Source organism: Pelodiscus sinensis, chromosome 19, assembly GCF_049634645.1.
Source record: "Pelodiscus sinensis isolate JC-2024 chromosome 19, ASM4963464v1, whole genome shotgun sequence".
Taxonomy (NCBI): Eukaryota; Metazoa; Chordata; order Testudines; family Trionychidae; genus Pelodiscus; species Pelodiscus sinensis.
The window spans coordinates 290,671-318,403 of NC_134729.1; the positions used below are offsets into that span (position 1 = coordinate 290,671).

Consider the following 27,733-nt stretch of genomic DNA (forward strand, 5'->3'; position numbering starts at 1 on the left):
GTCGCGACAGGCTGCGGGGGGCGGGGTGTCGCGACAGGGGGGCTCAGGGCGGCTCCCTTCCTTAAGTGGGGGCGGGGGCAGGCGCTCGGCGCTCACATAAAATGGCGCCTTTTCCGCCACATTCCCCAGCACGGGCCGGGCCCGCCCAGCCCTCCGGGGCTTCGCCCGAGCCCGTCACAGCCGCTCCCATTGGTCGCTTTCGATCTGCTCCCCTTCCTGATTGGCTCCCAGCCTTCGCCTGGCATCCCGCCCGATCGCTGATAGGTCGCTCTCCCTGTCAGCCCCTCGTCCCGCCTTCTCTCTCTTCCCTCTGATTGGTGTGACTTCCAGTCCATCGAATTGTGGTGCCGGCCGTCCCTTCGCAGAGACCGCCTCCGAAAACCCGCCTAACGGCCGATTGGTCACATCGCGCGTCAATCACGGCTTCGTTCCACGCTCTCCTAGCCTCTCCCATACGGGGTTTCCTCAGGAGCCAGCACGATCGCTGATTGGCCACCTGCCACGTCAGTTGTTTTTTCGCCTCAGCCTTTCCTCCCTCCCTCCGTCCACCCTTCGCCGAGCAGGCCTGGGTTTCCATTGGCCACACTCGCCGTCCGTTCCTCCCGCTGCCCTCCCTCATTGGGCGGAGCCGTCGAAAAGGCGGATCTTAGGGCCGGGGCTTTTCGTGCGCTGCTACCACTCCCTCTTGGACCCGCCTGGTTTTCCATTCGCCCCACAACCTGTCATCTGCGGCTAGTCCCGCCCCCCGCGGCTCTCCGTGCCTTTTGATTGGGCGCCGGCCGAGTCGGGAGGCGTGTCCCGGGGCCGGGGCCGAGTCGCGCAGCGCCCCCAGTCCCTCCCTCGCCAGCCCTTTGGCGGTCACCGGCGGGGTTAGGCTGCCTCGTCAGCGAGTCGGGCTCCCCCGCCCCTCCCCCCGCCCCGAGAGCGACTTGGGCTCGCCCCCCGCAGCGACCATGAGCGGTAAGGACGGGACCATCCCGCCCCGGGGGACGCCAGGCCGGCCGACTCCGGCGGCGGCCCCGCCCCAGCCCGCCCCCACCCCGGGCCGCGGCGCCCTGGGAGGGGAGGGGCCCGGGGGAGGGGGCTCGGGACGGGGGAGGGGCCGAGGAGGGGGGAGCCTCGGGGGAGGGGCTCGGGAGCGGGACAGGATCCCCGGGGGGGGAGCCCTCGTGGCGTGGGGCTCCCGCGGGGGGGGGCGACGGGGGGAGGGGCGTTCCTGATTGGGATCGCCCAGGGGAGGGGTATCCCTGGGGGGGCCGGGGTGGGGGGATCCCTCCAGGGAGGGGGCAGGAGCGAGGATCCCTGTGGGGGGGGTAGGTCTCATGGGAGGGGGGTGGATCCTGCAGGGAGGGAGCCAGGATCCTTGGGGGGGGGGCAGGAGCGGGGGGGGGGGGGATGATCCTGGAGGAAGCAGCACCCGGAAGTGTGGGGGAGGGGCGGGAACCCCCTGGAGGGTGAATCTTGCAGGGAGCCTGGGGGGGGGGCAGGGTTCTGGGGGATCCCTCGTGTGAGGGACCCCCCCCCCCGAAGATTGGGGCTGAGCTCCTGTTAGATGGGGGGGGGAGCCTCGTGCCTAAGCCCCTGTGGAGGCTCTGGGGGATGGAAGGACCATTGAGATGGGGGGGGCTAATGGGGCAGGATTTAGGGGATGGAGGAGGGGGCAGTGGTTCTCCACCTCCCCAGGCTGCTGTCCCCCTTTCATGAGTCTGATTTGTCTTGCCTACCCTGAAGTTTCATGTAAAAATGACTTGCTTACAGAATGAGACGTGAAAGTACAAGAGCGGCACCGCACAGTTACTGAAAATACTGTGACTGGAAACATTGTTTACATCTTCACCATCTAATAATAAAATAAATCAATTGGAATATTAATATCGCACTTGCAATCGGGTGTATTGTTGATGGAGCCGGAGAAGCAAGTCATTGTCTGTGTGAAATTGTGGCTTGTACTGACTTTGCCTGTGCTTTTTGTGTGGCCTGTGGTAAAACTCGGCCAGTCTCTATCCCTGGAAGACCTGGAATCGCTGTCCCTGCCTGTACCGCAGTAGGGGTGGAATGTGGGGAAGGCCCGTGGGAAGAGACCTACGCAGGATGGGAGCAGGTGCAGGGGGATTAGGGGAGAACCCAAGAGTGTGGTGAGGGGAGCAGAAGAAGGGCCTTGAAAGAGTGGAGCAGGAGGGACCTGAGAGAGGCAGGGAGCCCAGACCTTCCACTTCCTCCTCCCTGAGTTTTTGTGCTAACCCTGCAGCTTGCCATTTGCCCTCTCTCTTTGGCTTCATCGTCTTTCCTTCACTGTCCTCTCAAGCCCTCCTAATACCCCCATCCCACGGAATAGCTAGTTACTGGGGTAGTTGGGGCCCTCCTTTAGCTTTCTAGTCTCACCTCCCTTCTTTCTGTTTTTACCCTTGTGTGCGTTCTCTGTTCCCTTAACTTTCTTGTTTTTAAACTGCTCGCCCTTCCCTGCACTCTGCTTCTTGTGAACCTATTCTAGTTTGACTGTAATCGTGTCTCACTTTCCTCCCCATGCAGACCAAGAGAGTCCAGAAGAAATGGCTGTTGTGAAGTCGGAGAAGGAAGAAGAAAGTGCTTGTAGTAGAAGCAGTAGCATTGAAGGCAACGGTGAGGCGCAGGTGAGCGGAGTCCCAGCATGGTGGGAAAAGGGAAGATTGTGTAAGGTGGGATAGAGCAGTGTTTCTCAACCTTTTTTTTTTTTTTTTTTTTTTTTTTTTGAAAGGAGGAATACTGATACCTCTAGAACCTACAATATCCCCCAGTACCTACAGTTTTCAGACGCACACAATTTTTTCTACCATTGCATTGAAACAGCTTAATCTTAGCTGGCCAGATGATTAAATTTTTGGGTGTAATAAAAAAAAAAGCTCTGTAAAACTTAAAACAAAAATTCAATTTTCTCCAAATTTCAGTTGTGTTGACGTACCCCCCCAGACTTCTCTCGAGTACCCCTAAGGGTACTCGTACCACTGGTTGAAAAACACTGGGATAGAGGATCTGAGTGGCTAGTGTGCATGCATGTGAATAGTTAAACAGGACAGACTCTTCTACCCTGTCCTATCAGTCCTTATGCAGTGAGAGACAGCAACCCTTGGATGTGTGAGAGTTGGGGTTTCCCCATGGTGGCGCCAGTGGTAAAGGGTAGGGGCTCGCTTTGGGGTGGAGAAAGTCTCAGCCTTAAAACTCTGTCAGTCACCTCTTTGGCCTTGTGTAACATTTAGCGTGCATGCATGTGTGTAATTTCAAAACAAACACTCTGCTGCACACACATCTCCCCCTGGGGGGAGGAGGAGAGAACGAGGACATGACTCGTTAGTCAGATTGCTTAATGCACATCTGGATGAGCACAGTACAGAGCCTATAGAGAACTGAGTTGTGCTGTCCCCATGATCACAGGCAAAACTTCTGCCAACGTTAACATTCCTGCGCCTTCTCCACGAAATAGTGATGCTGGCCCCTTCTCGAAGCCTCTCTTCGGTCTAGTGGGTGCAGGGTCTCTGAGCCCATAGGTGCCTAGGAGGAATCGCGCTGCCTCGTGCCAAGTGTCACGGCACAGGGAAACTTCCTTGTCTTGAGCTGAGCTATGGAAGCAGTTTCGGGTGTCTCTCCTTGGGTTTCATTGACCTCCTTTGTGGTTCCTCCGCTTGCTCATGCCTGACAGCCCTGCGTGTGCTCGTTGTCTTTCCCGGCAGTGGGTGTGTCTGGCTAAAGGGGCGTTTCCCTGGGCTTTAGCTGCGCACTCCTCCTTGGTTTTGCTTGTTTGGCACTGCCAGTGGTACTGGCCCACAGATACTGAACTCCTCCTCCTTGCCTGTCTTTAGGAATCCCAGCCGTCTCCACTGGCTCTGCTGGCAGCCACGTGCAGCAGGATTGAGTCTCCCAATGAGAACTCCAGCGGCTCCCCAAGCCAGCAGGGGGGCGCAGGGGAGCTGGACCTCACAGCTGCTGCCGCTCAGCTTGCCCAGACGGCAAACGGTTGGCAAATCATTTCCACGGGCTCCGGGACGCCCCCCTCCTCCAAGGAGCAAGGGAGCACTGGCAGCGAGGCCTCGCCGAAAAGCCGCCCGGTGGCCGCCGGGCAGTATGTGGTGGCTGCTGCTCCCGGCTTGCAGAACCAGCAGGTCCTGACGGGCTTGCCTGGGGTTCTACCCAATATTCAGTACCAGGTGATCCCGCAGTTCCAAACCGTTGATGGGCAGCAGCTGCAGTTTGCCACCACCCCCACCCAAGTGAACGTCCAGCAGGACGCCTCTGGCCAGCTTCAGATCATCCCTGGCGCCAACCAGCAGCTCATCACAAACCGAGGTGGGACTGGCAACATCCTAGCAGCCATGCCCAACCTGCTGCAGCAGGCGGTCCCGCTCCAGGGGGTGGGCTTGGCCAATAACACCCTCTCGGGACAGACCCAGTATGTGGCCAACGTGCCGGTGGCTTTGAATGGCAACATCACCTTGCTGCCCGTCAGCAGCGTGGCCGCCAGCTTGGCTCCCACCTCTCAGACCGTCACTCTGAGTAGCTCCGGCTCTCAAGACAGCGGCTCTCAGATAGTGACGTCTGGCGCAGCCATCAGCTCCAGCGGCGTCTCCTCTCTCGCCAGCTCGGGTTCTTTCTTCACCACCGCCAGCAGCTACTCTGCCACCACCACCAGCAACGTGGGCGCCATGAGCTTCTCCGGCAGTGGCGCCCTGGTATCCAGCACGCAGGCCCAGACGCCCCAGCGGGCGAGTGGCATTCAGAACTCGGACTCGCTGCCGGGCCAGGTTCCTGGCGTTGGGCAGCAGAAGGACGCCGATCAGAACCAGCAGTCCCAGCAGCAGATCCTGGTGCAGCCTCAGCTTGTGCAGGGAGGGCAAACCATTCAGGCCCTCCAAGCTGCTTCACTCTCCGGCCAGACCTTCACCACCCAAGCCATCTCCCAAGATGCTTTGCAGAACCTCCAGCTTCAGGCGCTCCCCAACTCGGGGCCAATCATCATCCGAACACCGACTGTGGGGCCAAATGGACAGGTCAGCTGGCAGACAATCCAGCTGCAGAATCTTCAGGTGCAGAACCCCCAAGCGCAGACAATCACCTTGGCCCCCATGCCGGGCGTGTCGCTGGGGCAGACGGGGCAGACCAACACGACGCTCACCCCCATCGCCTCCGCCTCGCTCCCCAGCGGCACTGTCACTGTCAATGCTGCGCAGCTGTCAGGGCTGCAGACCATTAACCTCAGTGCCTTGGGAGCGTCTGGAATCCAGGTCCATCAGCTGCCAGGGCTGCCGCTGGCTCTCGCAAACGCCGCTGGTAAGTTGGACGTTTGGTTGAAACGGCTTCCGGCTTGTTCTTTGGGTGTCTGTGCCAGCCGCTCTGTGCCGGCCCTTTGGCTGTGTGAAATCTTGATGCCCCCTCTAGAAAAGATTGTCCCTCCCGCTTTTACCTAAGCTCCGGGCACTGGGCTGAACCATGTGAATTACCTTGGCAGTTGCCCTGCTTCCTACCTTGTAATGCTTATAACCCCCCAAACTTGTCCTGTGACTCCCCTTTTCCCCCATTGAGCAACACTGCTACAGGGGGAGGAAGCGCCCAGACTGCAGCACATTGAGCCAGGGAAGAGGCATCAAACACCCAGTCTGCAAGCCAGCCCTGACCTCCTTTTTTGATAGTTGTCATGTGACAGGTTCGGATGATGCTGTAGCTAAGCTGCCATGTTAAAAAGTCTCTAACCTTCAGCTGTTAAGATAAAGTCCCACAATAGGAGCAAAATATTACAGCGTCAGTGTCAGCTCCCTGGGTCTTCAGCCAATCTGCAAGGGACTCTGACCACCCAGCCTCCACGAGCCAAATCCAGTTAGGAAGCTTCACTCTTTCGCTGCTGATGGTTGAAGGGAAGTGATTGTAGCAGGCTTGTCTCGGGTTCCTGCCAGCGATCAGCAGGGACTGGCAGGAGAGTCCCTCGCCCCCAGTGCGTCGCAGGGAGGTGCTGTGTTCATCAGGGAGATGTCCCACTAGGCAGGGTGGGCTCAGTGTCTGGCTGCCTGGTTCTTGCCCATGTGCTCGGGGTCTAATTGATTGAGGTCAGGAAGGAGTTTTGCCAGGATCAAACTGACAGAGAACTTGGGGCTTTTCAGCCTCCCCTGCAGCGAGTGGGGCTCTTGCAGGATCACGGCTCTGCCTCCTTCGGCCAGTTCCCTGCCACTGCCGGTGTGGCTCTGTGAAATGGGAGCGAAGCCCAGGGAAGCGGAGGAGCCCTCAGCCAGATAGGGAAGCGGGAGGAAGCAGCACAAGGAAAGAGAAACCAAGGGCAGACCTAGCAGTGAGTGCAGCAAGGAAGCCTTGAACAAATTACAGACAGCTCACGTGCAGTTTCTAAGCAAAGCCCATTTCTACCCTTGAGCACTTTCTGCAGTAGGAGTTTGAGCGGCTCAGCCAGGCAGGAGCAACCTCTCCAAGGCAAAAGAGCCAAATTGGGGGAACATTACAATAGTTCTTCATCTCAAATTAGGGATTTCTATCCACTGACCTGGTGTGTGGCCCGTAGAAAGGGACGGGGTAGAAGATGCTGTGATCTTATTTCTTGGAGATGTTCAGCCATTCGGGCTGGCACAAGCATCCTGATTGTTCCTGTTGAATCAATACTGGCGTGTCTCAAATGGTCCCATGGGGCAGTTTATGGTTGGTACAGCCTCAGGGTGTCACGTTGCCAGGAGCATTTGTGGTCTTGCTCGTCCTGGCATTTGGGAACTTTGTTCCTCCTTTTGCCACAGAACGGTTCTTAAATTCCCTCAGTGAAAGAAATGAATGCTGAAAGGAATCAGAGACTCGCAGAACACTAGGACTGGAAGGGGCCTCGAGAGGTCACTGAGTCCAGTCCCTGCCCTCACGGCAGGGCCAAGCACCGTCTAGATCACCCCTGACAAGTGTCTGTCCAGCCTGCTCTTGAATATCTCCAGGGATGGAGATTCCACAACCCCCCAGGCAATTTATTCCAGTGTTTCACCACCCTGACGGGCAGGAAGTTTTCCCTAATGTCCAACCTAAACCTCCCTTGCTGCAGTTTGAGCCCATTGCCTCTTGTCCTGTCCTCAGAGGCCAAAGAGAACAGTTTTTCTCCCTCCTCCTTGTGATCTCTTTGAACTCTTGCCTTTTCTTGGGATCGTGCATGTCCCATAACTTTGTAACTGAGGCTTTGTTTACACTAATGATTGAAAACCCAAACCTTGAGCTCCCTCCCCCCAAATGACAAAAGTTTGATTGCCGCAAGTGTGAGCACTACGCCTGTTGGCAAAGCGGAAGCCGCTTGCGAGGGTTGCAAGGGTTCTGCTGGCATTTTCAGCGTTTCCATGGCTGACTTCTAGCGCCAGGGCTCGGTTGAGGCTGTCTTGGCACTACAAGCTGCCTAGTGGAGACAGCCTTAGCTGAAAGGGCTGCCTCTCGAGGGAAGGGAGTCACGCAACTTCGAAGCAATTTAAATGTTGTGCAATTCAACTTCAGCTTCCTTCATGAAAGAGAATAAAGCCACTTCCTTGGAATTGTTTTTGCTGGGTTTTGTGACCTGCTGAACTGCTGTTAAATTGCTTTGGATTTGGTATGTCGAGGAGCTCTTGTCAGATCTGATTAGCTGAATTGTTGGATTTATACTGCATGAAGTCAACGAAATAAGGTGTAGCTTTCTTGTAAGCAATTTGTGTGTCGGGCATCGGCCTGCTTTTGCCATTTCGTCCATCTGATATCTTTGTTCAGTGGATTGGCTAGCACTGTCTGATACTCCACAATATGACGATACTTCCAAGTAGACACCGAGTTGCCTGCCTTCTTGGAGCCTGTCCCACTTTAAACACACTCGGTACAAAACAGGCTGTGAAACACATGGGCAGGCATTCCTGTGTTTGTGAGATAGCTCTGCCCTTGGTGGGCGGGCCGGGGAGGGACTGTCTGGGAGTCTGCCCATCAGATGGCTGGTTTCTGAGCAGTTGCTCCTTTTTTTTTTAAAGCCCTACAGCCTGAGTTAGAGTAGAAAGAGCGCAACTTCCGTGGAAACCCCCGACTTGTGCTGACACGTTTGCTGGCATGATGCATTCTGCAGTAGAGTGAGCCAGGTTGAGAGGGTATGGAGCTTGTGGCACTTGGATTTAGTGTGGGCGTTTGACAGATATCGTGGTGCAGGCTCCATGGGACGTAGGGGAACCTCCTGGATGTTTTTGTCAAGCTCTCATGTGGCGAGACATCAGTAAATGACAGGAGGAGCTGGAAATGATTTATGCCAAGTGAAGTTGCCGGACATTTTCTGTGATGAGCCCCTGTTGCTTAGAACTCTGCCAGATTTTTCTGGTTTGTACTAGAACTTTCACTGCATGCGCTCTGCTGCAGGGCTGAGCTCTCTTTTTTGTGTACTTTTTGGCACAGACAGTTAATTCTCACCAGAGAATGAGGTGAATGGAAAAGTGAAATCAAATGTTGTCTGAGGGTAGCTGTGTGTAATCGGTAGTGTGCCCGCCCTTTTTACCCACATCAAAACCTAACCGGATCTTGCTGGAGTCTAAGGCTCTGAACGTTTGAACGTGCTCAGCAGAGATTGCGAGAGGTTCGCTGCGACAGTCACTGAACGTATCTCTTGAGCCATCTTGCACGCTGAGCCACAGACCCCACGGGACTTAAACTACAGGTGGGGAGGAGAAGCGGCTGCCGCCGCTGTCCTCGGGGGGGGGGGGGGCGCTTGGGAGAGCAGGGCTATTGGCTTGGCTGTGGGACTCGCTCTGTGTGCTCCTTGGCCTTTAGCTGCATTGTTGAGTAAGAATATTGTTTTCCTCATTTAGCAGAAAAAGTAGCTGAGGGGTGACATGCGAGCGTCTACAGAGAACAGAGGGGCAGCGCCCTGGTCTCTAACATCAGACATTCAGATCTCTGCCGCCATTGTGAATTAGTGTGCTAAATGTGTGTGCATCTTGGCGCTGTCTGCAACCACCTGGCCTCACTCCCCTCCAGAGCCGGAAAGTAAAACTGGAGTCCAGGGCTTCCCTGCTCTGTACAAATGGTCGTGTGTTACATGTACCGTTAATGGCTAGTCCATGTAGGGAAGAGTCTACTACTGCTATTGGTTGCACTCCTTGAGCTCGAGTGGTGATGCTTTGTATTGTGCATCTAGTGGCTCTGGGTTGTATCCGTGCAGGGGTTATGGCTTCATGTGACACAATTTCTGGTTTTGTTTTCCCTTAAAAATCCCAAATGTAAAAACAAGGGTCAAAGTCTGACGTGCTGGAGAGCAGGTCCGTACCAGAAAAGGGTGCCGTGCTGGCTTCATTCTTCTCCTGGGTGTTATGCAGCATTTAATTACGTGAGCGCACAGCACGTGTTCGATGGGACTTCTGTGGCGGAATAGTAAATGGGGCGCAGGGCGTTCCTGCCGCGGGCCACCCCGGTTCCGCACTGACCTCCTGGGCGTTTGTAGGAACGATGGCGCTGTAAGAGCGGGGGATGGGAGGACTTGCATCACGCAAAAAAAAAAGACCAATTTGGGCAAATGGACATGAGCTGTGGGAAGGAAATTCCTCGCTTTGTGTTGGTTCGCGGTACGGCCAGGACTTTGGAACAAACCTTGGCCACGCAGCAGGGCCGCCCTGCAGAGGGCGTCAAGCAGAGAGGGTGTTCTCTTGTGGCAGAAGCTCCAGAGGGGGACTCAGGAGAGCTGGGTTCTTGATTGGCTCTGTCATAGACTCAGTGTCACTTCGGCAAGATTTGGGGGAGCGTCACAGAAGCTGTAAAACTAAATGTGCACAGATGAGCTTAATTCTAGCGGCCCAGCACTTGTGTGGTTCTGCTAGGGAATCTCGCCACCAATGATTCTCAGAGGCCATCGCCTGCTTGAGTCACGGTCGTTTCCCTTTCCCTGACTGCGAACCCTGCGGCGCGTGCCGGGCCATGGCCGGCTCGCTGGGCACCCCGGGAGCAAAGGGGTTAAAATGCAGTTGACTGACTAGAGGTCCAGTCTTAACGTCCCTCCCCAGTAGCACTGCACGTGCTGGGTTCGCCTTTGGTGCTGGATGCCCTCGAGGGGGCTCGTGCTGCTCGGTGAAAGTCCACGCTCGGTAAATAGGCTGCTGTCATGGGTGGCCCTTGGGGCGTTTGCATTGGGGGCCTTAGCTGAGGGATGCGCCAGTTAAAGTCCTGGCTGTGGCTCTTCTGTAGTGCAAAACAGCTGAGCTGCAGAGGAGGCTAACCCTGCTGCGTCCTGGGGGTGGCGAGTGCTGCCCCCTAACCCTGCAGCCGGGGGTGGCGAGTGCTGCCCCCTAACCCTGCAGCCGGGGGTGGCGAGTGGCTGGCAAGGGTGGTCTGGGAGCAGGCTCCTGTGTGCCCTGCTGCTGCTTGGGAGGGGTGTGAGCGGTAACCCAGTGAGCCTCCCCCTTCGCAGACGCCGCTTGCTGGTTCTGGGTAAGCGGTGGGGGTAGGGGGCTGCTGCAGAGGGCACTCCAGCTGGCCTGGGCCGCCCGGAGCCCCTCCTGCCCACCTCACTTTTAATCAGCTGACCCGCTAAAGACTATGTCTGGGGGGAGGCAGTGGGGGGGAAAGGCAGCTCCTTGGGAACTTAAAAGCCAGCTGCACACGTGCACCACCTGCTCTCTGCCCCCTCCCTCCCGATACAGACGGGGGGGGGCTGCGTGGGACCAAGAGGATTGTGGGTTAATCGTGTACTCGGCTGCACATTCACATCCCTACTCTCCGCAAAGGATGGTTTCATTTGCATTGAAGCAGTAGCTATAATGCTGGTGCCTGAGAGGCCACGGCAGCCACACTTGCAATACTCAGTGAGAGGAAACCAGTTGGTTTGGGAATTTTCCCCTGAAGCTCGGTCGAAACAACTTGGTACTGAGCTGCCGATTTCAGCCAGACATGAACTGTATTCGGCTCAGTCCCCTGATACTAAGAAGTGTCTCCTGGACGTCCCAAGTACGTCCTGCCTTCTGTTACAGCACTGGGTCTGCACGGGCTTTTCTCCTGCCTGTCAGTATCCGGTAAAGCGGTTCGTTAATGCTCATGGTTTTCATCTAACAATGTGTCGAGCATTTTCGCTCTATTTAACGCAATCCGCTGCAGTCGTCGGGTTGTGCCAATAAAGTCGTTCCCCCCTCTGGAGCCAGAGAGAAATTTCTGAGAACTGTAACTGAATGATGTAGCAGACAGATATTACAAGGCTGCGGAGCGCTCTAGTCGTCTGAGATCTGTTCCTTAACGTGCGTGCGTGTCCCTTTGAGCTTTGACTTGTACTACTTATGATTCGGGAAGTATTAGCTGCTATACTGGTTTGGCAGGTTTTGTGTTCCCTGCCGGTGTCCTGCATTGTAAGTAGCATCTATTAGCAAGGGATTGGTCTACTCAGTTGCCATTGTGAATCCAAACTTACAACAGGAAAAAGCGCTTAAAGTTTTGTTAGACCAAATAATTAGGTTTTTTTTCCCCTCCAGAAAGAATTCAATTTAATTTAACTTGGAGCATAAAAACCTCTAACAATTAACGGGTATCATAGAACTTGCTGAGTAGCTTCAAGTCATTAAACACCAAACGAAAAGACAATTACTCAATATGCTTTAGTGTAACTTGGAAGCAGCACATTCTTATCCAAGGAGTACCATGTGTTCCCCACTCTGCTGGCCATAACTCAAGAGAATTAACATACAGCTTCCCCAGTTTACACAAATGACTATGATTGCAGATTAATGAATTTTGCAAAATAGCAAGTTAAGCAAACAAGATAAAAATCAAGAGTACTACATTGCAAAATGTATTTTCCTTTATGTGGCTAGTGTAGCTGAATTTTATTTGATTTTCTATAGTATCTATATATGCAATATATTTTAGAGAAGTTACAGATATTGGATAGCGTAGGATTTTGTTGTCGTTCTGGGCTATTAAATCTGCAGAGAAATGGGAAGAGAATAAGGGGTCTTGGGAGAATTATTGGGTTTGCGAGCTGGAAAGCTTCTTTTAATGGTGTTCTGAAGCCACCAGTTACCACTGACCAAAATAAACTTTCTTACACAGAACCATTGCGTGTGTGAGAAATATTTTGGGTGTGTTTGGATTGGTCACCTGAGTTCCTCTTTGCTTTGTTTGTACTTGGCAGTGTCCCTTTAATTAAAAAAACTCTTGTGACTTTTCTCTCTGGAATATCCCTTACGTGTAAGAGTTAAAATCCATTTTCTCATTTGGTGAGCTTTTGTTTCTTTCCTCTTCCTCCAGGATGGGTTTAACTGCTGCTGCAAACATTGCAAAGTTTGCATAAGACACAGTTGTGTTCAGGTCCCACGTAAAGGTGAATATTGTGGGTGTTTTTTTTTTTTTTTTTTTTTTTCCCAAGGTCAGCAGTGGCGGATCTCAAAATATTCTGTCTAGAAACTTAAGGGCATTCCTCTCACCCAGTTTTAGAACATTAAAAAAAAAATATACCAGGCTACGCATTTTGCTCAGCCCAGTGTCTTGAAAGACAAGAAACCACCTTGTCTGTAAAGCCATCTGCCAAAACTTGGGTTTTCTGTCATTATCCCGCAGAGTGTGGAATTAACACACGAGCCGCACCGCACAGACAGTGGGAGCCCTCTTCCCATCTTCACACGCCGTTACCTACACAAGGAGCGCCTCTTTTGCTGCATTTGTGCTGTCCTGGCTCTTCTTTCTTGTGCCTTTTGGTTGTACGTCTTCCAGTTGGGTTGGCAGCAGCCATCCGAATTGTGAGCGCTTTACCTCGGCTCTCAGGCGCGCTTGGTTACGCTTTCGTGCCCACTTGGCCGCCACTTCGGCGTTTGTTCTTAAGCACCAGGGTGCCCCTTGGCACTGACAGTGCCCAAGTTCAGGTGCTCCAATGCCCCTTGGGCAGACCTGTCTGCTTGCTGGCACCTGCTTGGGGTTCAGCCAGAAAGGGGTGGGTGCGCTTTGTCTGCAGGTCTGGCTGGGCCGCAGAGTTTCCATACAATAGGCGTCTGTCCGTGATGGGCGAGCCTGTTTCACCCCCTGCCTTGGCCGTGTCGGGCGAAGGAGCAATGGGGGCATATGGCCAAAGCGGAGGTGAAACTGTTGCACAATGATCCCAGGGCATTGCAAAGTGTACTTGCATAGTTATTGGCAGGGCTCGACAAATAATACAATCTACTCGCCTGTGGCGAGTAGATTGCAACCCGGTGGGTTCAGGCGATCTGCGCATGCGCAGATCGCCGGACAGTGCGGCTGGCGAGCGGGGCTCACCGCAGTTTGGCGAGCCCTGGTTATTGGTATGTGTCAGTGGTTCTCAGCGCATTATGCGAGGGATATCAAATCCCATTTAATTGGTTAACCACTTAAACACAATGTTTAACCGATTAAGGTGGGGGGTCTGGAGCAGACAATTGGAGGGGTGACTGCGGGCCCCTGTCTGAGACCCTCCAATGCATAGAGCCCAGTGTGGGCACAACATTTGTATCCAAATCCACTCCCTATGTGCCAAAATGAGCCGCGAATGTCCACCTCGGAGGATGAAGATGCCAAGGGTATCCGCAGATTCACTGGGTTCTACCGCTACATGTTCGATGCTTCTGTAGACTGAGTTCTTCTCTGATCTTGGCAGCAGCCATGACTGCTTTGGGCTGGATGTTTTGACAAACGATCTGTGTTAATGAAGATGAGAAGTAAATTGTCAGGCTCTATTCCTGTGTCCCAGCCCTTCTCCGTAAGACCGCTCGCTGTATTCTGGTGGCTTCAGACTATTCTGATATGTGAAGAAGGAAATGTGCATGTTTTCCCTTTTGTGTGGCCTGTTTTCCCCTCTTGCAGCGTTGTGTGCGTACAAGAGCCAGAGTCAGCGCTGAACGTTTTCCCCATTCGTGACATGCCAGCGGAAGAGGGAGTTGGAGTGAGGCCAGGGGTCTAGTAACGACGAGTGGGTGGGGGCTGCAGCCCCATCATTGTGCTTATGTGTCTCTTTGGGGCACATTTGTATTCACGTGCCAGCAGTTCCTGAAAGGCAGCGTGTCCGTGCGGCGTGCACGTGCAGGACTACACGGGCTGGCGTCAGTCTGTTTTCGGAGCGTAAACATGTTGCAATGACGTGAGTGGTGAAAATGTTCTGTCCTAAAATTGCTGAACTTGTGGGGAGTGTGGAATGCTGCTGTGGACGAGGTGCTGGAGCTCTGCGCCAAGACTTTCAGAAACGATTGGGTGGGTGGGTTGGGCTGTTTTGAGGCAGGTCGACCTTCACTGAGACATCTTTAAGGGGACTGATGACACAGAACCGTGTTGGGCAGTCTAGACTAGTGGGTGGCCACAGGATTGTCTGACCCAAGACGGTCTCCCGGGACAGGGTGGTTTTGCTCAGTGCTGGTGCACCCAGAGCGTGCCGGGGCGACAGAGCCGTAGCAGCGCTGGGATTGGCTGCAGAGGCAGCGCCCGGCTCTCACTGCCAATGTGGTGTGCGATCAGCAGGGGCCTCGCTGCACGGGCCCTGGCTTAACGTGCATGTTACTTTAGTAATGCGGATAGGAAAAACCTGCCAGGGATCTGACCAGTGAACTGGTTATCTGGTAAGCAGCACGTATGGGGAGGCAGCCTGAGCCCTCCTCCCCGGCCCCAGCCGAGCACTGATTTACAGGAAGCCCCGACATGTTCATGTTGTTTTCCAAAAAGCAAACGTTAAAGGAGTTAAGGACTCAAGCAACGGCGGGTAGATCTGCTAGTGTGATGTAGGTTCTTCGCTTTCCCCGTGGGACTCCGGACAGGTTCAGGGCTGTAGTGACATCTGCTGGTGAAAACAAACCTACTAGTTAACGAAGAATACTTGGCTGGGAAAAGGGCCACTTTTAAAAAGTTGCCTAATGAGCAGGGTTCAAAATGTGAAGCGGTTTTTCATCTGCAGAAATGGAACACGATTCTGATCACTACGTGCTGTGTGTTGGCTGGAGAAGTTTTATCTCATCTCAAAAAGTTATCTTGACATTGGAAAAAGTTCAGAAAAGGGCAACAAAAACTATTAGGGGTTTGGAACGGGTCCCATATGAGGAGAGATTAAGAGGACTGGGATTTTTCTTCTTAGAAAAGAGGAGACTGGGGGGCATAGGATAGAGGTCTGTAGAATCGGGACTGGTGTGGAGAAAGTTGATAAGGAAAAGTTATTTACTTGCTCCCATGACACATGAACTAGGGTTTACCAAATGAAATCAATAGGTAGCTGATTTAAAACAAACAAAAGGAAGTATTTCTTCACACAACACACTGTCAACCTGTGGAACTCCTTGCCAGAGGACGTTGTGAAGGCCAGGACTTTATAGGGTTCAGAAATGCACTAGATAAATTCATGGAGGTTGGGTCCATCAACGGCGATTAGCCAGGCTGGGTAGGATTGGTGTCCCTAGCTGCTGTTAGCTAGAAGCTGGGAATGGGCAACGGGAGGGATCACTGGATGATTCTTGGTTCTGTTCACTCCCTCTGGGGCACCTGGCATAGGCTGCTGTGAGCAGACAGGGCCCTGGGCCCTTTGGCTTGACCCTGTCTGGCTGCGCTTGTGGCCCTGTCACTTCGAGCCCTCTAACGGTCTCATTCGTCCTTCTAAAGGCTGTGCCCTGAGCGCGTGTTCTGCTGGCGAGTGAGGCGTCTTGCCCCTCAGTAGTGGTGTGGGAATCGCGGGTGGCAGTGCTGCTTCCGCACACAACGTGCCACCTCTGAGCGCGACCTCGGGGGCTCTGCTTCTCCCTGGCCTGATCCGGCATGCGAGCCTCTGAGGCAGCTGTGGGAATGGGGCTCGGGGATCTAGGGTAGCTGGGCTTTCCTCTCTTCCCTTCGACAGCGCCCGGGATCCCCGCTGCCTATTGCCTTAGTGCCGTGATGCGCTAGCTCAGACCTGCAGCGAGATGCTCCCGGCCTAGCAAGGGGGGGCAGGGCTAGGGAGGTAGCAAGGGCGGAGGTCACTGGGGCACTAGAATGGGGTCTGCTGGACCATGCTGTGCCTCTGTTCCTTGGCGCACTCTGTCTTGAGGAAGGCTTTAAATCGGGAACCTCCCTCCCCCCTGTACTTTAATGGGTTTAAGCAGGTCCGGGGTGTAAATACTTGAATTGCTTTGGCTAACTTGAGCGAGCCCAGCTCTGGGTCTGCTGAACTCTAGCTAGGCTGGTCTGTCTTCTGCAGAACTAATCCATGGGAATTGTCCGTGTCTTCCGCATTGTTTTAATGCAGCTGTGGAGTCACGTGGACAGAGGTCCCCTCTGAACAGGACTCGGCCGCCTTTCCCATTGGCTGGGTTGCAGTCCGAATGGGACGCAGGCGCGGCGCCAGAGTCATTCCGCACCGTAGCCGCAGCCTGGCTGGCAGTGAGCGGGGAGCCTGTTACAACGGGGGGCTGATTCCCTCTTGTGTCCATGGACACCGATGGGGATGGGGCACTTCCACTGAATTCCTTACGGTCATTTGCCTGCCCCACACTTGGGGCTTGTCTACACTAGCGACGTGGAGCAGCCCCCTGCCGGGTAACCGTGATTAACTATTCACATCCCTAGTCTGCCCATGGGCACTTGCTCCAGGAGAATGCCCACATACGGGGCAGCTGTGGCACTTTAAATTCTCACCCCTGCCTCAGTCAGAAGCCACTTCCAAGTGTAGCCAGGCCCTTACCAGATTGATGTCTGAATTCCAGCTCCAGAGCCCTTCTCCTGGGGCTGGAAGCCTGTGCTGCCTGAGCACTGCGGGCTGCTGGGGCGGTGCCCGCTACCTGGGCCGACAGCCTCTTGAATTTGGAAATTCACAAACAGCAACTTCCTCTGAAAGGGATTAAGGTTGGAGACGGGCAGCACGTGGCTGAGGGTGATCTACCCAAGGCTGCAAATCTGGGCATCTTGGGAAAGTAAGTGGCTGCAGAAGAGTCTGGGCATTGGCTAGAAAGACGTTGCCAGCTGTGAGGGCTGAGAGATCCCCAGCCAGCGGCTGTTCCCCCAGACTCAGCAGGAAACACTGGGTGTATTTGGGGGGGGGGGAATCTCTGGCTACTGATACTTGGACTCCAGAGTGAAGCTGTGAGCTGGACACCGGTTGGGGGGAGGGTGCCCAGGAGAACGCCCTGAGCAGGGGCGCAGAAGACTCTGCCTCAACGCCTTCGAGCCCAGTGGCCAGACGGGTTCTGTCCGGCGGGATGTCGACAGGTTCGCTGACACGCTCGCGCACTGCAGACTCGACAGGAGAGAGAAGGCCAAGTTTTGAGGCGCCACTAGCCAGGCCGTAGTGCCCAAAGTTGGCTTCCTTCTGGCTCTAAGGGATGAGGACGCTCGCCACGCGTTCCTCCCCTTTGGCTGTGCCTGCAGAAAGGCTGTAAGGGAGCGGCGCCAATCGCAGGCCCACTGGAGCCGCGCGGCTTCCTTGATTTGCTCTGTGACGGCTGGTGAACCGCAGGCCGGCAGACCCGAAGCTGCTGCAAAGCAGAGTGTACGGCTCGGCTGCACCTGTGCAAACAGCGGCTGATGGCTGTTGTTTTTCAAATCCAGTTGCTGTTTCGGGGTGGGCTTGTGTGTGTCAGCCGAATGACCCTGGATTTGCACCTCCGGCTGTACCTGGGATCTTGACGCGCCATTCCAGAGCTCAGGCTGATCACAGTATGGAGTTTAGGAAAGGATCAAAATTTGGCTTTAAACAGCAACTGTATTGCAACCTTAACTCCACTACCACTGTTACAGCGCCGTCATCGCTTCATGCATCAGTCCCGTGAAAACATAGGCGCTTAAATCTGTTCTTGGACCTCTTGGCATATGTTAATTGCAGCTGAGAACAGATTATGCAGCCTGCTGTTTTTGCACCACTTACTGGTTTTTTCAGCATTAAAATAATCATGCAGTGGAGCTTGAAGGGAAATAAAACACTTGAGGAGTGTAGCTGGGGTTATTGAAGAAGCAATTAGATGACAGCATAAGTGTGGTGCAATAAAATGGAAATGAAAATTGATAGGCTTAAAAGCTTGCCATCTCTCCCCCCCACCCCCCCTCAAATGTTTCATATGTTCCTCTGTATTCGGAAGCTTGTTGGTGACACACTTTGGTTCCTATGGTTTTGTAATTAGGTTTCACTCCTTGAGTGAGAGAGCGCCTCCCATGAACCGTGCCAGACGATTTTTCAACTTTATATATCTTTCTCTGCTCACAGTAATTAGCCAGCTAGCAAACTCCAATAGTATCTTCAGTGAGCAACACTACTGAGCCGGGCTGCCTTATTTATTGCTGGTTCTCATGTTTTTGTTGGGAAGGTTTGCATCTGTTTTGTGGATTAGCTCCTGGATTGTTGCTTTAATCATTTCAGACTAAACAGATACTTAAAGGAGAACTGCTCTCATTCTGTTCAGCCTGGCAGTCTCAAAGTACCAGCCAAACTTTTCTGTCTTCAGTAAATTGTGAAACTTTATTAAAACCTCTAAAATTTGCACAAGTCTGGGCCTTGCAGTGCAAGTGGCAACTGACTCCATTTTCTGACATTACTGCTTGCTGCTAGCATCTGAAATAATGTTGGTTTTAGTGAATGGACTACTCCCTTTCTGCCTAGGCGAGGTGAGAACTGCCCTTTCGACCCTGCTTCATCTTCGCCTGTAAGCTGATCAGGCACAATCTACAACTGTCGCCTTGAGCTGGGATTAATGGCAGCTATTATGTAGGAGCGACCTTGACGGAAATGCAAGCTGTGCTGGGCCGTGCCCTGACTTTCTCCCCTGCCCACGAGACCCAAGTAACCACCCTGTTCCATGTTGGCTGTAGTGTTCTCTGGGGTAGCCAGTGCGCTGCTCGGGAATCTGCCTGTTTCCGAGCTGTGCCAGGGGAAACGGTACATTTTCCATTCAGTAACAAGAACGGAGTGCGTTAGCAGCCAACAGGCACTGAACCTGGTCGCAGCTTTTAACACTAGCAAGCACGCTGCCTGCACTTCTAGAATCGTCCGAACTTTTGAAGCGGGGCTCTCCGTTAATCCCCGGCTCTGTGGTGCTGCCTTGAGATCTGACTAGCATGAGAAGTGTCGATTGTCCCTGGGCCGCCTGCACGTTTGGAACCGTGAAGTGCTGGTTGGACTTTGTGCTCACAGTTGTGTGTGTGGCCTGGGCAATGCTGCGTAATGTAACTTGGCTGTAGGCTCGTGTGTCGCTTACAATTGTAAAGACTCTTTGGGAGAGGAGTAAAGTCACACTTGGCAATCCAGGGTGTATTTTACCCATTTTCAAAGCTCTCAGTTTGACGGCACAACCCTGAAGTCTCCGACTTACCAACACGTAAGAGGGGAGGGGCCTGTTGCAATCCCTTTGGAAATCGAAACCTCTGGGTGCTCCTGTGGAGTGAATGGCACGTTGCTGCTGACTCCGTGGGGGAGTTGTGCACACTTGTTTTGTCTCCACTGTCCGTAGCGGACTAGCCAAAGGGCTTTAAGAAGCTGGCAGATAGCAGCACAGACACGCACGGCTGCTTTCACACCTCGCTCAGCGGGGCAGCTCGGTGGCGCAAGGAAAGGACGTTTGGTTTTGATCCCTGCTCCTGTTTGACCAGGCGGTGAGGGAGAATAACGAAAGGGAACTTGTTCAGCGTTTCTGCCCGGGGCAGGAAATAGGCTCCGGCTGTTCTCTGGGAGCCTGACCGCGCTTTGTGGAGCGGAGCGGTGTACGGGGCACGTAATGGGCCCCCCCTTATAAATAACTTTCTTTAGCTGTCACCATTGAGATTGGGAGTCTGTAGAGGGGCGGAGAGAATTCGCCAGGATGGTTCCTCGTCTGGAGGGCACATCTGCACTGAGCAGAGCGCCTGCACCCTTAGCTCCCTCCACTTGGATGTGACGTGCCTTGGCAGGGGCTCTGTAAATGTCGCTGTGGCCTTCCACGCGTGAGCCACGGGGGGGGGGGAAGCTCCGTGGCCTGCGAGAGGGGCCAGCTGGCAGGCCGACTGGCGATTGGTGGTTCCTTCCTTTTAACCCCTGGGTGCTGGGGCTTCGCTGGCTCAGAGGTGAGCTGAGCAGTAATGCAGAGGTTTCCCACCAGGTGATCATGGCGCTCAGCTGGCCCTCCATGGCACCGGGGGCGACGGAATGGCCGATGAAAACGCGACTGTAGAAGAAGGGGAGACGAGCCCAGACCCGCAGCCCCAAGGCCGGAGGATGCGGAGGGAAGCCTGCACCTGCCCGTACTGCAAGGACAGCGAAGGGAGGTAGGACTTGCTAACCAGGGACCCCAGGCTCATCCCATGACGTTGGAGTCTCAGGAACCCAGCGGGTTACGTGAGACCGGCCAGCCCGGGGGCCGGCACCAGGTGCCCCGGAGGGAGTGAGGAGAACAGGGAATCGCCAAGCGGTCCTGCCCCTGTCGCCCGTTCCCAGCCTCTGACAGGCCAGGGCCACCCTCCCTGCCCAGCCTGGCCAGTAGCCATCGATGGACCTAACCTCCAGGGAGCTCTCTAGCTCAGCTGTGGCCAGCTCGCTAGCCGCATGTGGCTTTCCCCCCCCCCCCCAAAAGTGCGGCTCATGAAGCTGCTCCTGCGTGTGTGTGTGTGTGTATGTGTGTGTGTGTGTGTACGTGTGCGCGCGCGCATACACACACACACACACACACACACACACACACACACACACACATCAAACAGCCCCCGTGCCCCGCCAGCTCCCCCTTCCCCTCCCCGGCTTCCCTGTGCTTACTGGGTTGGAGCTGCGGGGTTTTAAAAATGGTGCCCAAGATGGTGGCTGTCTTAAAGGGGCAGCCTCCTTTTAATTTTTTTTTTTGCTGGACAGTTCTGTTCTTGGGGGCTCTTTTTGCTTGGCAATTCTGGTGCGGCTCTTGGCATTGTTTCTGCCACTGCTTTGGCTCTCTTTGTTAAATGGGTTGGCCCCCCCCTTGCTCTGGCTCTTTCTTGGAGGCTTGTAAGTCACTTCCCAGCCGTGGCCTTCGAGCACTGAAGTAAATGCAGGACGGGGTGGGTCCTAGCAGTGCTGGGCGTGCACCATGGGTAGTGGAAATGGGTTCGAAGGAACCACTCGTCCCTGCCCACCTCATTGGAAACCGCTGCAGCCCCTCCAGCCCGAGCGCTGACCGGTGTCCGGTAACCTGGGGCTCAGCCGACCCAGCGGGGGCAGCTTTTGGGAGCGGATGTTGCGCCCCCTGCTGGCGGGGCTCTGTACATTGCCTGGGCATCTCTGTTCCCCTAGGACTTCTGGGGATCCGGGGAAGAAGAAGCAGCACATCTGCCACATCCTGGGCTGCGGGAAGGTGTACGGCAAGACGTCCCACCTGCGGGCCCACCTGCGCTGGCACACCGGGGAACGGCCCTTCGTCTGCAGCTGGATGTTCTGCGGGAAGCGCTTCACACGCAGCGACGAGCTGCAGCGGCACAAGCGCACGCACACGGGTAAGCCCGGGGAGGAGCTGCCAGCCGCCCTTAGAGCAGGCCCGGGGGAGCCTGTGCTCCTTCCATGAGCCTTCTCCGCCGCATGCCCCGTGCTCTGCCGGCGTTGTCCTCAGCGGCTCTGGGCTCCTGCGGTACAAGTACACAGGGGACCACGCGTCTTCCTCCGCGGGGTTTTCAGCTGAGATGCGTCCCTCCCCCAGAGCAAGGAACCGCGAGGAGCCGCCCCAAGGGGGAAGTAACATTCGGGGGGGGGGGACAAACGTGGGAGGGTCTGGAAGTGCATCATAGAGACCGAGCCAAAGTAGCACATCAGAAGCCGGGTCTCCCTCTTGAGAGCACCGCGCTGAGCAGAACCCTGGTGAAATCCGTCAGCGAGTCTCAGTTCAGTCAGGGCCCAAAGCGTTTAATTGCGAGTGTGGGGCAGGCGAGGGGATGAGTTCCTGGTTCTGGTGCATGGATCAGTGTGGTGTAACCACCAGCACCGTGTCAGTCTGCTCTGGCCACGAGCTGTCAAGCGACGGAGGGAGCCAGCAAGAGGAGACGGGGCGTTTGCGGCTGGCGAAAGGCACTGACTGCAAGTCTTGTGAGAGCAGACAGACTAGTCTGGCTTTAAGTGGCGGTCCGTTGCAAAGTGCTGCATCCCTCCCCTCCCTGCCTGGCCAGGTCGCCCTGTGGCTTTCACTAGGCAGGGCTGCTTCTCGGTCAGGCACCCCGGCGGGGCTGCCATTCCCCGAGGCCGTCCCACGAGCGTGCTGGGGCGGGGGCTGAGCCGCTCTCTCCCGTTGCTCTTGCAGGCGAGAAGAAGTTTGCCTGCCCGGAGTGCCCAAAGCGCTTCATGAGGAGCGACCACCTGTCCAAGCACATCAAGACCCACCAGAACAAGAAGGGAGGCGCCGGCGGTGCCGTGGCCATGAACGTCTCGATGGACACGGGGGCGTCCGAGGGGACCGGCGGGCCGACGCCCTCTGCCCTCATTGCCACCAACATGGTGGCCATGGAAGCGATTTGCCCCGAGGGCATCGCCCGTCTCGCCAGCAGCGGCATCAACGTCATGCAGGTGGCAGATCTTCAGTCCATCAACATCAGCGGCAACGGGTTCTGAGACCACGGGAGCCTCTAGACACGGACTGAGCCCCGAGCTGGGGCTCGAGGCAGCGGGGTCCAGGAGCCGGCTGGAAAGGGAGCAGATCCATTCATTGCTGGGTGCCGAGAGGGTGGGTCCGTTCCACCGTCCACGCGAGAGCCCAGTTCCTCTGTGCCAGGAACGCTGCCCGAAAGCCAGGCCCGCTGGCCCAGTGACTATAGGGGGTGCCCGAGTTTTTAGAGACTCGATTCCCTCCATAACTTCTCCCCCACCCCGCCCTTCCCCTCCATAGGTACCCCGATGCCATCATGCCTTGGTAATGTATATGATCATCGAAATACTTTTTAGCGCAAAAAAAAAATCTATATTATTATTATTATATATAAAAAAATATAAAATGTGTTCATTTGAGCAAGGAAAAAAATCGCTGCGACCAAAGCGTTTGGTCTATTTTGGATGCCTTATCTTTGACCAGCCGACCCCTTGGGTAGTTACGAAGACAATACCCACGCTATTGTTCAGATGCTCGATTGCGTTTTACAGTGTAAGCTTAAGATAAATAGCCTTTGGTATGCTCTGCTTTTAGGGTTCTCTCTTCCTTCATTTTTGTTAATTCTTTGGGTGAGGTTTTCTTCATATAAAACAGTCACCCTCTTCCTCCCCCTGCCTAACCCCGTCGTTGTTTCACTTGCCACAGAGATTCTCCTAGCCATGTTGTTTTATCCCTTGCTCTTCCGTTCTGAGCAGACGCGTACATGTGAAATTGATTGTCAGGTTTTGTGCGGGTTCACTTGAGCTGTTTACCAGAAGAGGGTCCGGGACCCAGAATGCATTCTGAGTTTGTTGCGGGGGGGGGACAGAAAAGGAGTCTTAGGAAAATTATTTTTTCTGCAGTTGGTCTTAAAAACAAAATGCCAACATCAGCGCGTCCAGGGCTGGCGAGACGGAGATGCCTCAGGGTGGGGTGACGAACTAGCTGGGAGTGCAGTTAGAGTGCACACCGGTAACACTGTGTCTGGCCAGAGGGACGGGCCTAGCCAGTTCCAAGGCAGCGTGTGGGGACGCCGGCTGGCAGCCCTGATCTGAGGGCTGTGGGAGTGCCGCGGGTGAGTAGAAATTGACTGGCAAGTTGTGGAGGGCAGGAGTGTTTAGTGGCCATGTTACGCTGCCCGTGCTGGGCCTGGGAACGGGGGCGTCTGTGGCTGCAGAATGGATCTTTTCTTCCAACACTACATTGCTTCTCTGGCATCAGGTCTTCCCTGTCCTGCAGAGGTTGGCAGACCAGTCATGGGGAACAGAGGGATGTCTCCTGCTCAGTCTCTCCAGCTGCAGGCCCACGGTGTGGTCAGGAGGCTGGTGGTCCTGAATCGTGCTAGACTCCTTTGCCAGCTCACTCTTCACCCCCCCTTCTCTTCTGCTGTAACCCCGACAAAACGGAGTCCCCTGGCTCCCCTTCGCGTCCCCCGGCTCCCCTGCAGAGCCCAGTCGGCAAGGAGCGTGCTGTCCCCGCAGCAGCAGAGCGGGCACACTGGCAGGGGGCCGCCGGTAGAGACTTCAGTCATCTTCACAGGTGTCACTGTCCTCCTTCGGCCCACAGCCCGTCCGGGGTGATGGAGTCGCGTGTCGTTCGCACGCGCGTATGGCAGCACTTGCAGACTTCCTGAGTCAGTGCTTGGTTCGGAGAGCAGAGCTGGAAGAAGCGAATGTTGTTTGCTGGCGGTGATAAGCCGCGCTTTGGGATGTGCACAGGAAATCAAGGCAGGGAACTGCCAGAGAGCGCAGCCCCTGGCGTGTGAAAGCGCGTTGGTCCTGGTGGGTTTCACCTGTAAGCGGAATGGTCTGTCGAGTCCCTCTGCTGGAGGGTGGACTCCGCAGAGACCTTGCTCAGGGGAGTGGGGACAGCGCTGTCTGGTGTGTGGAGGGAGTTTTGTAGTTGAAAATCTGTTGGCTGGTGTAGCAGCTTTGGGAGCGAACACCTAGACCCGAGCCTTTCCTTCGAGCTGGTGATGCCGTAACTCTAGATGACCTGTGTGCGGGCCTGCTGGGCGTGGAGGGCAGCGCGAGGGCAGCGGTCGTTCCTCTGAAGTAGAGGAAGGCAGGGGAAGTAGTGGGCAGCCGGGCAGATATTAAAATGGAATCCGTGTCTCCACATTTTGGTGCCCTGGTCCTTGCTGGTATTCAGCATGCGTAGGCGTTGGACTCGCGTCTGTGTCGTGCTTTTCGTCGGGAGGCTTCTAGGGAGTGTGCTGTGCCTGTGTGGAATGGCAGAGACACCCCCAACAGCGCTGGGTGACAGAAAACCTCCTGGGACCTGACTCTCCCCTCTAAATGGTGCTTCCTTTCTCGCTAACGGCAGCGAGTGAGTCTGCCTCGCATCTCAGCCCTTCCCCCGCAGGGGCGATCCCAGGTGCACAGGGGTTTTAGAAGAAAGGACGCTCTTCCTCACTTCATTAGCTCTCCTAGGCCAGTTCCTGAGAGCGCAGAGCCCCTCCTTGGCTCAGATGCTGAGAGGTGGCTTTTGCTGAGTCGAACGCTTCCCGAGTCTAGTGTTGCTTGGAGGGAGGGGACGTTGGGCTGGGAACAGCAAGTTGGGCCCCGGTGTTCCCAGCAAACGGGTGCTGTTGTGCTTGGCCGTCCTGCCACTCCAGCTGTGTTCTCGCGAGCGGAGTTCTGTCTGGGGGATGGATGTTACTATTACACAGAGCAGCGACAAATCGTTGTAAGCCAGCTGGGGCTTTCTGCTGTCTTCCATTCGCCTTGGGCAGCTGCTAGTGCTGCAGACTGGCCCCCTCTCTTCGCCACCGGCCGGATCCTCTCCCCTCTGCATGGGATGCACTGCAGCCCTAAACACCGGCAGAGAGAGTTTCTCAGGAAGCTGCTGTTCAGACACAGGCTGAGTCCTGGTTGCCAAGATCTAGCCAGGCTCTGAAGACCCAGTCGCTCAGAAGTCATTTTGTAGTGTCGTGCAACGCTCAGCGCTAATCCCCAGGGGTCTAAACACCTGCTGTGAACTATGTGCAAGTCCCCTGCAGCTGGGGCATCCTGGGAGTTAAACGTCAGCTCCCTTCTCCTCGCTCGGGGCGTGGCTGGCTCACTCGGGTGCTGAGCTTTGGAGCTGCCTGGTGGCCTTCCTTCAGCAGCTCCTCCCGCGCCTTGTCAGGCTCCGGCTGCCGAGCCCCTTTGCTCCCGCCGGGAGGCGCTGCCCTGCCAAACTGTGACGCGTGAGCGCGCTTTTACCTTCTCAGAGGAGGAGGGCAGGGAGGGAGCTGGTCCCGCCTCCTCTCTGCTCTTGGATTTGTATATTTTTATATAGGAAACGTGGACGTTTGTATTTTTTTAACAATCTGTGAAGCACTATGAATTCCAGTTGTCAAATGTCAGTATCTTCCACTGCGAACGGTGGGTAGAGAACAGTATTTGGGGGGGTGGGGGGTCACAATTCAGGAACGCTGCCTCTTAGGTCTGTCCTGGCGCCCCTCGCTAGAACAGCTATCAGAGCTTCGCCAGTTGCTCCCTGTCGCTTCCATGTTGTAGCGTGGAGGGAGGGGGCAGATCTAGGGACGGTCTGGACACGACGTTGGTTCCATCGCTCCGTGGTTAAATAATCCAGCCGAGTGTTGGGGGGAGCCAGTTGTCCCTGTTAAGAACACGAGGTACGTTCACTTTCCGTCCGCTAACCCAGGCCTGCTGCTTAGGAGCCGGGTCTAACCCGAGAAGAGCTCCGGGCTGGGCCCATCGGTCGGCCTCTGAGAGGTGAATTGGCACCGTGGGCAGGTGTCTGTCTGTCTGCGTAGCAAGCCCGGGCGCCTGGCACCGCTGCTGCGTGCCACGGGAGCGGCTGAAGGGGGCCACGGAGCCGCAGCTGGGTCGGGAGCGGCTGAAGGGGGCCACGGAGCCGCAGCTGGGTCAGAAGCAGCCTGCTTGGGGGTTACTTTACAGGGTAGAGCCAACGCAGCAGCCTGGTGCAGGCTTCAGGGCGGTTTGGTCGGGGCTGTGCTAGGAGCCCAGGCGAAGTGGCTGGCTCTCGCGGAACGCTCCGCCGGGGAGGCTAACGCAGAGAACCTCAGCACAGCCCCTCAGCCTCCTGGGGCCAGCCCCACACAGGGCTCTGGGCTCTTGGCTGTCGTCGCTTTCGCTGCAAGTCGGGGCTTGAGGGCTTTTGGGGGTCGCGGAGAGCAGAGGCAGCGTGGGCCTGCCAGCTGCTGCAGCACCTGGGGAGCTGAGGAGACTGTCCCTTAAGACGTTGCCTGTGGGTTTAGCAGTGGGGTTTCTCCTGGCACGAGTGAGCGTCTCCGTGTTCATCCGGCAGGGCCTCGTGGCTACCAGTGACTCCGTTGGGCTAAGTCGGCTGCCCGGCCGCTGGCTCGGAGCAGGCTGTGCCGTGAGTTCCGTGTGCCAGGCTGGGCCCAGGAGCCTGGCTTCATATCCTCGGGCAACGGGGGGAGGGAGGCTGCCGTGCTGGGGCGGATCCTGGCCCCGTTTCCAAAGCTCCCACAGACGACAGTGGGGCACTAGTTCCCCCCCGCCCCTGGTCTGTTGCTTCCGTTCAATGAATTGCACTGTTCACAAGCCCGTGCCTGAGGCTCGGGGCAGACGGGCCTGTGTCACGTTCAGATCTGCAGTCGCCTGTGGAATTAAATGTGCCTTTTTACACGGGCCTGAATGGCCAAGCTGTTTGCAGGCAGGATTGGCCTGGGCTGGTTTTACCAACTATATATATATCTTTCTTTTGTACACGATGGCTCAAAGGGGGCTCTTCTAGCTTTAACCTTCCCCAGTCCTGTGTGGCCAGTAGCCGGTCGCTTCCTCCCCTCTCCCCTGCTGCTGGGGAAATGGCGTGTAGCCACTCGTCTATGCATTACTGGGTTGTGCGCATGGCACGTGGCCGGCGGAGGCCGAGGACTGTTGCTTTTGTGAGTTAACAGGGTTACCCGGACACAATCCCGAGGGTTCGTGAAACCGTTTCACCCGTACGCCCTGTAGCTCCTGGTCCCTCCCCCACCGCCTCCCCGTCCTCACACAGGTGCATGGATTCGCACGGTGGGTGCTGACAGCACACGCTTCGCGCAACCTGTAACATGGGCAATAATTCTTTCCGTGTAAAGACTGTTTTATCCTGTCATAATGTCTGTGCTTTTTTTAATCCAGTTGCCAATGTAATGACGTCGGAAACACATTTTAAAAGTGCTATTTTTTTTGTACAAGGATTAGATTAAAATGTAGTTTGGCTCCTTTGTAAACAGATGACAGCTTTTTTTTTTTTAAGGTAAATAAACAAGCGTCTCCGAATGGCACGGT

General features: G+C 55.4%; 1 protein-coding gene across 1 annotated transcript; it reads left to right on the forward strand.

The window, feature by feature from the left end:
- The first annotated feature begins 803 nt into the window (after positions 1–803).
- Positions 804–27,724, forward strand: SP1 (Sp1 transcription factor). The gene is made up of 6 exons (XM_075901610.1): positions 804–960; positions 2,530–2,630; positions 3,834–5,298; positions 19,995–20,160; positions 21,152–21,351; positions 22,146–27,724. Exons 1-6 carry the CDS (start codon positions 954–956, stop codon positions 22,451–22,453), a joined length of 2,247 nt encoding a protein of 748 aa, XP_075757725.1. The 5' UTR covers positions 804–953; the 3' UTR covers positions 22,454–27,724.
- Positions 27,725–27,733: the final 9 nt, after the last annotated feature.

Excerpts from the sequence above, each read along its gene's own strand:
- SP1 (XM_075901610.1), top strand. Across the intron at positions 2,631-3,833 it reads AAGGCAACGGTGAGGCGCAG|GAATCCCAGCCGTCTCCACT; the intron begins GTGAGCGGAGTC and ends GCCTGTCTTTAG. Across the intron at positions 20,161-21,151 it reads TGCAAGGACAGCGAAGGGAG|GACTTCTGGGGATCCGGGGA; the intron begins GTAGGACTTGCT and ends CTGTTCCCCTAG.